The sequence below is a fragment of the Nyctereutes procyonoides genome, unplaced genomic scaffold (assembly GCF_905146905.1).
Source record: "Nyctereutes procyonoides isolate TBG_1078 unplaced genomic scaffold, NYPRO_anot_genome, whole genome shotgun sequence".
NCBI lineage: Eukaryota > Metazoa > Chordata > Mammalia > Carnivora > Canidae > Nyctereutes > Nyctereutes procyonoides.
Genome location: NW_026575125.1, coordinates 103,455,947 through 103,468,614, shown reverse-complemented (window position 1 = coordinate 103,468,614; position 12,668 = coordinate 103,455,947). Strand labels below are relative to the sequence as shown.

The following is a 12,668-nucleotide window of genomic DNA, read 5'->3' as shown; positions in this document are numbered from 1 at the left end:
GGGAGAGAGGGCGTGTGAGCGAGAGAGAGAGAGAGAGAGAGAGAGAGAGAGAGAGAGATAGCAAGAGCACCAGCAGAGGGAGAGGCAGAGGGAGAGAGAGAGGGAGAGGGAGAAGGAGAAGCAGGCTCCCTGCCTCAGTGGGAGCAGGGAGCACAATGCAGGGCTCGACCCCAGGACTCTGGGATCATGACCTGAGCTGAAGGCAGACGCTTAACCAACTGAGCCACCCAGGTGCCCTGTCAATGATACTTGGTGTGACAGTCTTTTTCCCATGTGGGGCATACCTATATCAGATTTTCCGTCATTCTGATTATTTCTAATGACAAGGAAAAACTTTTTATAAATATTTTACATAGCCATTCGTATTTCATTAACTGAGGAAATTTAAACTAATTCTGAACTTCATTGCATAAGGATACATTTCTATTTTTCAAAATGCTAATGTTATCCTCAATTAAAGCACGCACTTTAGATTTTAAATTTTTAACACATAATTTTTTTTTTATTCAGAAAAACCCTTCAGACTTTTGAATAGAAAATTGGGGTTTAAACAAACATTTGTAGCCCTTAGGGAACAACTGGAAGTATATGATTCTTGCAGAAAAACCCTAACATACTAAGCCTTATTTAATCAAATCAGTAGTCATGATGATGAATAAAAAGTAATTCATAGAAATGTAAAGTACCACAACTTATCAATAGTGACTTTTTTCCCACACTTAATTAGAATACAAAATTGATCAGGGATAATCAGGTTCAGTACAAATTGAGTGAAGCCCAATTACATATTATTTTCTTGCTATTCAATTAGCCTTTTCATCTTATTTCCCCTACCTATTCCTTCCCAACAAATTAAACATCCAAGGATTCATGTGAAAAATGGGCAATCCTTGTATCCTTGTATAGTATAACTAGCTTAGTTTTAATTTTTTAAAATTTATTTATTTATGATAGTCACAGAGAGAGAGAGAGAGAGAGAGAGGCAGAGACATAGGCAGAGGGAGAAGCAGGCTCCATGCACCGGGAGCCCGATATGGGATTCGATCCCGGGTCTCCAGGATTGCGCCCTGAGCCAAAGGCAGGTGCCAAACCGCTGCGCCACCCAGGGATCCCAACTAGCTTAGTTTTAAAAACTACTCTAAGATAGGTAATTTTTCCCTACCAAGAGGAAACTAGCAATTACGAAAATACCATTAAGAACTAGCACGGGGGAAAAAAGAACTAGCATGGGCATTCAGCAACATAATTCTAAAAATTATTTCACTTATTTATTAAATGGAATAATTATATTTCATCAGAATGTATAATTTTATCTACTTATTCATGTAAATAAATAGAGTTCTCAATTATGTCTTTAAAAAATCAAGGTGCAGCATGTTTCTACACACTAGCAGCTTGAAGATATACGGTTTATCTTCAATATAGTTCTTATTTGGAAAACATCTTTGAAAGTATCACTATATTGCTTTTAAGGGCATACAGAGGAATTAGATATGCAAATTCTATAGAAAACAGAATTTTAGAAACTTGAGAAAATAAGGTAATAAATAGTTGCTCTAACTTGTGTGTGTGTGTGTGAGAGAGAGAGAGAGAGAGAGAGAGAGAGTAACAAATGTGTTTCTCCACTGGTGAGAAAGTCTTGGGATGGATGAATCACTTAGTTGAAAGTTCATCTACTACAACAAATGGAGAACGGAATCAGAAGATGATATGGAAGATTGTGACAGTGTTGATTCTAACTGATAAATTACAAGAAGATCCTGTACTGCTAATGTTTCTTTTTTCTTTTTTATTTTTTTTACTTATTTATGATAGGCACAAAGTGAGAGAGAGGGGCAGAGACATAGGCAGAGGGAGAAGCAGGCTCCATGCACCGGGAGCCTGACATGGGATTCGATCCCGGGTCTCCAGGATCGCGCCCTGGGCCAAAGGCAGGCGCTAAACCTCTGCGCCACCCAGGGATCCCTGCTAATGTTTCTATCAAGAATATCTGAAGATTGGAGAAGAAAGTGCCAGTTGTCCATAACAGAATTCAAAAGATCTCTGTGCACTCTGCTTTGTCTACAAATGAACACAAAATATATGAAGCAAAGAACTGGCACTAGTTACAAGAGCAATTTCACAAGATCAGTAAAACAAAGCCAACAGTAAAATTAAATAAAACCCCATTCACTGTATTTCCCATATTGATTATTAAAACATGCTTTCTTGGCACGTTTTTCAATAATATGATCAGCCTAACAAAGCATATAAAAATCCAAGGAAGAAAGGATGGGCAGAAGACTTTTTTCCAAGCTTGTATTTTTATATATTTCTCTAATACCTCTTTTAAAATATTTTATTTATTTGAGAGAGACAGAGACAGAAACAGGGTAGAGGAGCAGAAAGAGAGGGAAAGGGAAGGGGATATCAAACAGACTCCATGCTGAGTGCAGAGCACCTTCCACTCTGGACAAGGGGTTTGATCTCATGACCTGAGATCATGACCTGAGCCAAAACCCAGAGTTGGACACTTAACTAAGTGAGCTGCTCAGGCACCTCTTCTCTAATACCTCTTAATCAAATGCCAAGACGTCACTTCTAAAAATGTATCCAGCATGTATTAATGTCACACATAAATGTTAGGGAGAAGAACTAAAGTTAATAGCATTCATTTGGGATATTTTATAACTTCTAAAAATATTTAATAATACTTCTGAATATATACAATAGTAAGAATAGATTTAAAAACCAAGTGAAAAATGGCCAGTGAATGTTTAAAACCTCATGTTAATACTCACCACATTCATATCAGACTGTTGGGTAGTATCAGAAGAAACCACGTTGGTTGTGCCATAGAAACTCCTCTTTGGCTGATCTTCAAATATTTCACCTATGACAAAAAAAGCAGGTCAAAGTAGATATGTTTTATCTAACATGTGTTTGCTTTTAATTGCAAAAGTAAAACTTGCTCATTGCAAATAATTTACAAGATACATAAAAACACAAAGGAAAAAGTTTTATATTCCCACTATCCAGAGATAATCACATTTCAGTAATTCCTAAATGTGTGTATAAATGATTGTTTTTAAACAAAATTGGATTTGTATCATATATAATACTGATATGCAATCTACTTTTTGTTTCTAATGATTATAATTTCCTCATATTATTAACTAAATTTTTCAACATGATTTTATAGAGCTATGTAGTAAGGCCACACAATAATTTAATCTCATTCCTTATTTTAAATGTTTAGGTTGTTGCTATCTTTTTTTGCCAAGCATATACAATAAACTAAATAGACCAATTCTTTTATAGCATACAATGAACAAAATACACATATTTTTAAAGATTAAGGAGACATATCTAACCTCAAAAACTGCATTGCTATAATCGTTACCTCAAAGTAAATGCTAAAATCTGTACACTGTTACACCATCTGGATGAGAGAAAACTGATGTTCAAGCCCATAACTAATAAGGTGGAACATAAGACCACCTACTCATTAAAAAATATCCCTAGGAATAGGGGTGCCTGGCTGGCTCAGTTGGTAGAGCACGTGACTCTTGGTCATAAGTGCAAACCCAACGTTGGGCATAGAATTTACTTAAAAATAAAATAAAATAAAATAAAATAGGGGCATCTGGGTGGCTCAGTTTGTTAAGCGTCCGTCTTCAGCTCAGGGTCCTGGGATAGGGCCTGGTGTCAAGCTTCCTGCTCAGCGGGGAACCTGCTTCTCCCTCTTCCTCTGCCCTGCTTTCTCTCTCAAATAAATAAATAAAATCTTTAAGAAAATTTTTAAGTAAAATTTTAAAAGTTTAAAAAATATCCTGGGGCGCCTGGGTGGCTCAGCCTGTTAAGCATTGGCCTCTTGGTTTCAGCTTAGGTCAACGACCTCAGGGTTGTTGTATCAAGCCCGTTGAGGGGCTCTGTGCTTGGCACAGAGTATGCTAGAGATTGCCTTCCTCTCCCTCTCCCTCTCCTCCCCTGCTCCGCGATCTCTCTCTCTCACAAATAAATTTTAAAAAACTTTAAATATGCATATATCTTTAAATATATAGTTAAAGATTTAAAAAAATATATATATATAATTAGAAATTCCACAGACCTTCCTTAGGAGTATAATCATGGCTCATAAAGCTCAAAAGAGGTCTGGGTATCTTGTCCCATGCCAGATTACAATTACATCTTTATGGAAAAACTATTCACCTTTCTTTTGGGGTTTAAATTAAAAGCCAGACAAATCAAGACAAATTCATCATATAAAAAAATTGAAATCTTCTTTGCTGAAACCATCATTACTGGTAAAATGCTCTTTATAGCTGTCTGATTTTCTGCAGATTTCTTAGAATTTCCACTTGAGGCCCTATTTGCCCTTGCCTATTTCTAGTGGAAGTAAATGCAGCTTATCATTATACAATGTACCTCCCTGTGCTTGGATATTCTAACTGCTATCTCACACTCTCTCCCATTTTATATAGTCCTCGTTCTTTTTTCTCCCCCACCCGGGACCTCTTCGGATTTTTTATACCTCTTCCCCCCACATTTCATTTGTATTAAGAGGCTCCAAATAAGATATCATTTATTATTTCCCAGTGGATATTCATATTTCCAAATAGATAAATGAAATTAAATTTCTGTTTAATCTGTTACTGTATTTAAAACTCCAGATGAATTCTGACCAAACTTGTACAGGCTATGGAAAAGTCTGACTTAAAATATAGACTATGTAGTAGATACAGAATTTGCTTTGGCATTCTTAGGGATAATTCAAAGAAAAGAGGTAGTCAGCCTCCAGAGCAACTGAAAACCAGGTACAAGATGGTCGTGTGAGACATGCCACATCCACCAAAACACTGAGCAGAAACTGAGTGTATTATGTCAAAATTTTAATATAAAAGCAATTTTTAAAATAATAAATTCTAAGAAAATTCCAGGAATTTTCAATGTCATAAAACATTTTATGCATAAATGTCTTAGAGAATTACTTTATTTATTTTTTTAAAGATTTATTTATTTATTTTAGAGAGAGAGGGAGTGAGAGAGCATGAGCAAGTAGGGAGAGAGGCAGAGGGAAAGGGAAAAAGAAAAGCAGACACTGTGCTGAGCATGGAGTCCAATGACGTCTTCAATCTTAAGACCTTGAGACCATGACCTGAGCTGAAATCAAGAAGTGGATACTGTACTGACTGAACTACCCAGACACCCCAAAAGGAGAATTATTTTAATTTAGTAAAACACTGTCTTCCATTTAAGTGTATTTTATTTCACTGATTTTTTTAAGATTTTATTTTTAAGTAATCTCTACACCAACATGGGGCTTAAACTCACAACCCCAAGATCAACAGTCACAGACTCCACCAACTGAGTCAGCCAGGTGTCACTAAGCATATTTTATTTTAAATACTCAAGTGACCCCAACTTTCTAACAGCTCTTACACTATTAGTATATTTATTTATTCATTCGTTCATTCATTCATTTATTCATGAGAGACACAGATAAAGAGGCAGAGACATTGGCAGAGGGAGAGCAGGCTCCCTGGTGGGGGGCGGGAGCCTGATGCTGGACTAAATCCCAGGACCCCAGGATCAGGACCTGAGCCAACGGCAGATGCTCAACCACTGAGCCATCCAGGTGCCCCAAACTATTAGCATATTTAAATGTTTTGTCAACAGGAGTTCTTAACTTCACAGCACAGAGGAAAGACCCTTAAGCTAGGTCATTGATCTATCATCATAAAACAATGCTTTGTTTGAAAGAGTGTTTTCCTGAATTGATCTAGTCTTAGTCTTAGAATATAGTAAGTACAAGCTGAGTTAGATGTGTTGTTAGGACAACTGCCATTAATTAATCCAAAATACCCCAAAGAAACAGATGCAGTGAAATGTTGGAACACCTGCGCCCCAATGTTTATAGCAGTAATGTCCATAATAGCCAAACTGTGGAAGGAGCCTCGGTGTCCATCGAAAGATGAATGGATAAAGAAGATGTGGTCTATGTATACAACGGAATATTACTCAGCCATTAGAAATGACAAATACCCACCATTTGCTTCAACGTGGCTGGAACTGGAGGGTATTATGCTGAGTGAAGTAAGTCAGTCGGAGAAGGACAAACATTATATGGTCTCATTCATTTGGGGAATATAAAAAATAGTGAAAGGGAATAAAGGGGAAAGGAGAATAAATGAGTGGGAAATATCAGTGAGGGTGACAGAATATGAGAGACTCCTAACTCTGGGAAACGATCAAGGGGTGGTGGAAGGGGAGGAGGGCAGGGGGTGGGGGTGAATGGGTGACGGGCACTGAGGGGGGCACTTGACGGGATGAGCACTGGGTGTTATTCTGTATGTTGGCAAATTGAACACCAATAAAAATAAATTTATTATTAAAAAAAATAGTGAAAGGGAATAAGGGGAAAGGAGAGAAAATGAGTGAAAATATCAGCGAGGGTGACAGAACATGAGAGACTCCTAACTCTGGGAAACGAACAAGGGGTAGTGGAAAGGGAGGTGGGCAGGGGTTGGCGTGACTGGGTGATGGGCACTGAGGGGGGCACTTGATGGGATGACCACCAGGTGATATGCTATATGTTGGCAAATTGAACTCCAATAAAAAAATTAATCCAAAATACAAGCAAGATTAAAGTACATTTCGATTTTAATTTCTTTCCCTATAGTTTTGCTCTCCTTCTTCCCCTTCTCCTATTCTCCTTTTCCTTCCTTTTTTTCTTCTCCTTCTTCTTTCCTATCTTAATGGGTTTTTCACAAATACACATCTTAAAAGTTTAACCTTCTTTCCTATCCATTTTCCCTCCTTAGTTTTTAAAAGATGTATTTATTTACTTAAGAGAGAGAAAGAGTGCACAAGCGGGGAGGAGGAGCAGAGGAAGAGGGAGAAGCAGAACCCCCACCAAGCAGGGAGCCCAATGCAGGGCTCCATTCCAGGACCCTGGGATCATGACCTGAACCAAAGGCTGACACATAACTAACTGAGCCACCCAGGTTACTCCTCCCCTATTATAAACTTTGTACTAAGCTTTTTTTTTTTTTTAAAGATTTTATTTATTTATTTGAGAGAGAGAACAAGAGAGAGCACAAGCAGGGTGAGGGGTAGAGAAAGAGAGAGAAGCAGACTCCCCACTGAGCAGGGAGTTCGATGTGGGGCTCAATCCCAGGACCCCAGAATCATGACCTGAGCCAAAGACAGATGCCCAACCGACTGAGCCACCCATGTGACATTGTTGCCTTGCCTTTTCTTTCTTTCCTTTCCTTCTTTTCTTTCTTCTTTTCTTTCTTTCTTTCTTTCTTTCTTTCTTTCTTTCTTTTCTCTTTCTTTCTTTCTTTTTCTTTCTTTCTATTTAAATTCAATTTGCCAACGTATAATACCCAGTGCACATCTCATCATGTGCTCTCCTTAATGCCTGTCACCCAGTTACCCTACCCTCTCACCTCCCCTTCTGCACTTTTGTACTAAGTTTAACTAACTCAGTAGTGGTATTAACAAAAAAGTAAGAACAACCTAGCTTAGTGAGGCAGGTTTGAGAAATGGGATCCAGGGCTATGGGAGTTAAAAAAAAAAAAGTTCTGTTTTTTTCCAACACCTTTTTATTATTGGGTAGGTGGGTCATTTTCCATATATTCGACCAAATTAACCCCCATAAATAAGTGAAACATCAGAGAACACACACCTTAGCATATATTTTTGCTAAGTGGATCTGATTTGTGTCAACTTATTCATATGATGCCAATAAGTAGGTGTGGCAGCAGGCCAGGCAGGGGTCAAGATTCAGTGGAATACTAGGACTGATTTATTCTGTTTGTTCATTCACTCATTTATCTTGTTTCAGAAAGTATTTAAGGCAGCTAGCTTCGTGAATTTTATAATGAAAATCATAATAGATGACTAAACTTAAATTTCTCAATTCACATTTATATGGCACTTTAAAGCTTTTAAAGTTGTCTTTACACAGTTTTGTTTAAATAAAATGAAAGGCCTCTAGTCACTTATCAAACATTTAAAATAAATCCTTTAAAATGAATTTCTTATAACACTTGATTTTATATGATATTTTATAAAAATAATTCGAAGTTATATTTGTTTTTGCTGGTAGATAAAAGTACCTTTTCTTTTTAAAGGTCCACAGATACTTGGTCTAATAGTGTTGTTGGGGCTTTGACTTCTTCTAAAATAAAATCACCACAATCATTACAAGAAAAAATTTGAACAAAATCAGCTATGACTATTTTATTATAATATATCTAAGGACATACACTAGAAAAAGACTGTGTAGTATTACATCGTTTTATTGCTTTTCTCTAAATATGGGTTAAAAACAGGAATGCTCAGGATAGCAAACTGTCTTGTAATTTATAAGGATTCATGATTTTCTGAAATTGTGAGGGAAAAAAACTAAAAAGATCTACAGTTCTGGTTGTGACATGCCTTGATTAAAGGTGAAAATCATAGGTAAATGATCAGGTACAGTTGTTTATTTTTTTTAAAGTTTTTTTTTGTTTCTTTATTTATGATAGTCACACACAGAGAGAGAGAGGCAGAGGGAGAAGCAGGCTCCATGCACCGGGAGCCCAACGTGGGATTCGATCCCGGGTCTCCAGGATCACGCCCTGGGCCAAAGGCAGGCGCCAAACCGCTGCGCCACCCAGGGATCCCCAGGTACAGTTGTTTATATTCAAGAATTAGCTCTTATCCTTATTACCAAGCTTGGAGAGAAAGACTGTGTTCAAACAGGGCTAATGAATTACTGATTCTTCGAATGTTCATATGTACTTACATGTTCTTAGTCACTTGATTCTTTTTAACGTACAAAATAATAAAACAATGACATTTTAATTTAGCTAAAACATGACTTCTTTGGTTGTCACAGAACATGGAGCTATAATTTATTTTAAGTTTCTAAAATTCTTATTTTATAAGCAATTTGGTATTTTCATATAAGATGAACTTACACTGTAAATCGTTGTGCAGGATTAGGAATAGGACTTGGAGGCAAAGTGGTGCAACCCACACAAGTTTGTAACGATGGAGGCAAACATTGCTATAACCAAATTAGAACAGAGGTTTTAAAACCACCACTCTTCTCAGAAAACAGATCAGTGGTTTCCTAGGATGGGTGGGGGGTGGGGAGGAGGATATCACGTGCAAAAGATCACGAGGACATTGTTTAGAGTGTGGGAACTATTCTATATCCTGATTATGGTTATGGTTACAGGATTGTACACAATTACCAAAATTAATCAAATTATATACTTAAAAGCTGCTGACTTTTGTTACATGTTAATAATAGTTCAAGAAATTAAAACGAAGGGAAAAAATGTCCTTTAGAATCAGATGTACTATGACAAAATATATCCCCCCAAAATGTGTGTGGTGAAACATTAATATTTTATAAATATTTCAAGGAACACAATTTCTTAGGCTCTCCTTTCTTACCTTCCCAATTCCCTTGGTAGGAGAAGTTGCTGGGGATACTGGAATTAAATCAATGCACTTTGAAGATGGTTTCTCTAAATCACCGTCACTCTGTGTCAGCAGAAAGCAGTGTACAATTGTAGCACCAATTGCTTACCTATCACATACTTAGGGAGAGAACTGCTGCATGGGGAAGGGAATCTTTACTGAGTCATGGTCGTACCATGGTGAGAAGCTCACATTGTCCTAAAGCAAGCAGGGGAGCCAAGATTCACTTCATTTTCTCTTTTTGGTAAAGAGAGCTCTATGGCAAGTCTAGGAGCTTGCCTAGTGTCCCCAAAAGGTCTAGAATGTGAGTACTTGATATTGTGTGATACTTACCATATATATACAAATCCTAAATTAAAGTTTTTCTCTTTGCATTGGACCTGTGCTCTGTTATTGAAAACTATGATATTATGTCAAGGAAACAATCAAAAAGGATTTGGTTAGAACTAAGATACAAATGGAACAGTAAAAATTACTGCAGCTATATAAAAACTGTTGATAGATTTTATGTGGATAAAATCAGTACTGCATAATTCAGGACTTTAAAATGTGCTCTTTATTTTCTGAAACACAGTAAAATTATGTTACATATTCCCTTCGTTTTCCTAACACATTCATAGGTTCACTCACTTGTGCCAACACCTGAATAATTAAAATTGGGTCAGTTAAGAGAATCGAACAGTATATATAAATTGTATTAGCACCAAATATGAAAAGGGATAGGCTCCAGAGGTTATCTACTCGGGACCTACTCCTGAATCAAGGATAGATGTCCATCTAATACACTCAGGGCTCAAAGGAAAATAAGATGGTACTGTTTCTGCTGATGACCCATTTCCTAATCTAATAACTCCCAAATCTGAAAGCTGAATCTCTTCTATGCAAATTTCAGCTCAATTCTATCATTATCTGAGATGTCCATGGAAAAAAACCCTAAACATCATTCAACTTCCACAACTAAGTAATCATAATGTGTACAGAGACATTAAAAATGCTAGCAGGGGATGTAATTAAATTCCAAATATGTTCAAATTAAAAATAGTATGTTAAAATTTTAGTGGGAGTACATGCATTACAGGCATAAAAATGTAGTATTTATCCAGGAAAACCATTGTCTGTGGTTTAAAACCCTAATATCTAGTTAATAAATTCTGTAGGAAAGAGTGAAATCATTTATTGTTTTGTCATCTAAGCAATGTGACCAGCAGACCTGAACTTTTCTTAGATTCACCAGGACAGAGATTCTATTTCTTAGAATCACCATTGTTGTGATCCACAACAATGACAGTTTTGTATTAGACAACTATTTACTTTGAACCTCACTTTCAAATGATGTCAGTTATTTTTATGAATAAGTCATCAACTGTTTCTTAAGGAGAAATCAAAAATTACTTATGAGGCATATAAATTTAAGTTTCAAATGAGAGCTTACAATTCTAGAAATTACAACAAAACTAGGTAAGGCCAACACTGAAAAATCAGTAAAAATTTCAAATTTTCTATAAAATTGAAGTGTTAATATCATACCAGGTTCAAACTTGCTTCCCAAGACCGACTTATCTGTATTGCAGTTTGTACCTTCCTGCAAAAGAAGAGACATCAGTAGTGGAAGAAAAGATGTGACTGAATATAGAGATGCTCAGAATGATGATTCAAAGTACACTACTCACCATTCATGCATTGCTTCTCTATTTGTTAAATCCATACCTTCTTCCTGAAAGGCAGAATGTAAGAATAAATGAATATCAGATGCTATGGCTTTACAAAATTATTTCATTTGGTTGTACTTTTATTATTATTTACTGGGCTACAGAAGAGCTGGAGTATAAACAAATCTCTAAACAATTGTGTAGTTCTCTACTTTTTATTGTTGCAACTTCTACACCAAAGGTCTATTACTAATGTAGTCCAGTACATCAAATATGCAGAAACTTTTCAGATGAAAAACTTCATAGCTTTCTTCATTTAAAAGAGTAAACATCAAACATTCATTATTATACTATTTTTCCTACCATTAATACTGTGATATTAATAAATATTACTCACAGTCCAAAGCAAACTAAATGTCTATCAGTATCAGTTTGTTTAAGTAAATGATGGTGCGAACATGATTTAAATCTAGTCATTGACAAAGAAAAACATGTATTACATATTAAGTAGAAAAAAGCTCAGATGCTATTTATGTAAAATTATAAACAAGAGGTGTTCAAAGGATGTTCACCAAAAATCTTATCAATAGTAGTGAGATTTAGAGTAATTTGTTCTTTGTTTTTTTAAGATTTTATTTATTTATTCATGAGAGACACAGAGAGAAAGGCAGAGACATAGGCAGAGAGAAAAGCAGGCTCCCTATGGGAGCCTGATGCAGGACTCAATCCCAGGACCCTGGGATCATGACCTGAGCTGAAGGCAGATGCTCAAACACTGAGTTACCCGGGTGCCCCTCTTTCTTTCTTTGTACTTTACCACATTGTTTGAGCTTTTTAAAAAATAAATGCAAATATTACTTCTCATATAGTTATTTAAAAAATAACCCACATATACAAAGATATCTGATGTTCATGGATTGGAAAACTTAGTATTTTTGAGATAGCAATAGTACCCAAAGTGATCTACAGATGCAATGCAACCCTCATCAAAATCCCAGTGGCATTTTTTGCAGAAGTATAAAAACATCCTAAAATTCACATGAAAAAAAAAATTCACATGGAATCTCAAAGGACCCTGAATAACCAAAATAATCTTGAAAAAGAAGAATAAACTTGGAGGACTCACACTTTCTGATTTCAAAACTTACTATAAAGCTACTCATCAAAACAGTGTGGTACTGGCATAAGGAGAGACATATAGACCAATGGGATAGAACAGAGAACCCAGAAATGAACAGCCACACATAGGGTCAATTGATTTTCGATAAGGGTGCCAAACCATTCAATGGGTAAAAGATGGTCTTTTCAGCAAATGGTGCTGGGAAAACTGAACATCCACATACTAAAGAATGAAGTTGAATCCTTTCCTTACACCATCTATACTTGAAATGGATGAAAGACCTAAAGGTAAGACCTAAAACTATAAAGCTCTTATAAGAAAACGTAAGGCAAAAGCCTCATGAATTGGATTTGGTAATGATTTTTCAGGTATAATACCAAAAGCACAGTTAACATAAGAAAAAAATAGATAAATTGGACTTCATAAAAATTTAAAAC

At 36.2% G+C, this 12,668-nt stretch overlaps 1 protein-coding gene across 2 annotated transcripts in view; it reads right to left on the bottom strand.

The window, feature by feature from the left end:
* Positions 1 to 2,797: 2,797 nt before the first annotated feature.
* The window catches only part of LOC129517670 (P2R1A-PPP2R2A-interacting phosphatase regulator 1-like), a 39,218-nt gene continuing 29,347 nt past the window's right edge, over positions 2,798 to 12,668 (bottom strand). Inside the window, exons 5-8 of one of the 2 annotated variants that reach the window (XM_055337607.1) lie at positions 11,133 to 11,176; positions 10,990 to 11,044; positions 8,952 to 9,040; positions 2,798 to 2,872 (exon numbers count right to left, since the gene is read on the bottom strand). In XM_055337607.1, the coding sequence (XP_055193582.1) occupies positions 2,869 to 2,872; positions 8,952 to 9,040; positions 10,990 to 11,044; positions 11,133 to 11,176 (192 nt within the window). In that variant the 3' untranslated portion in view covers positions 2,798 to 2,868. The remainder of the gene's footprint in view (positions 2,873 to 8,951; positions 9,041 to 10,989; positions 11,045 to 11,132; positions 11,177 to 12,668) is intronic. The other variant, XM_055337608.1, reaches the window with a different exon arrangement.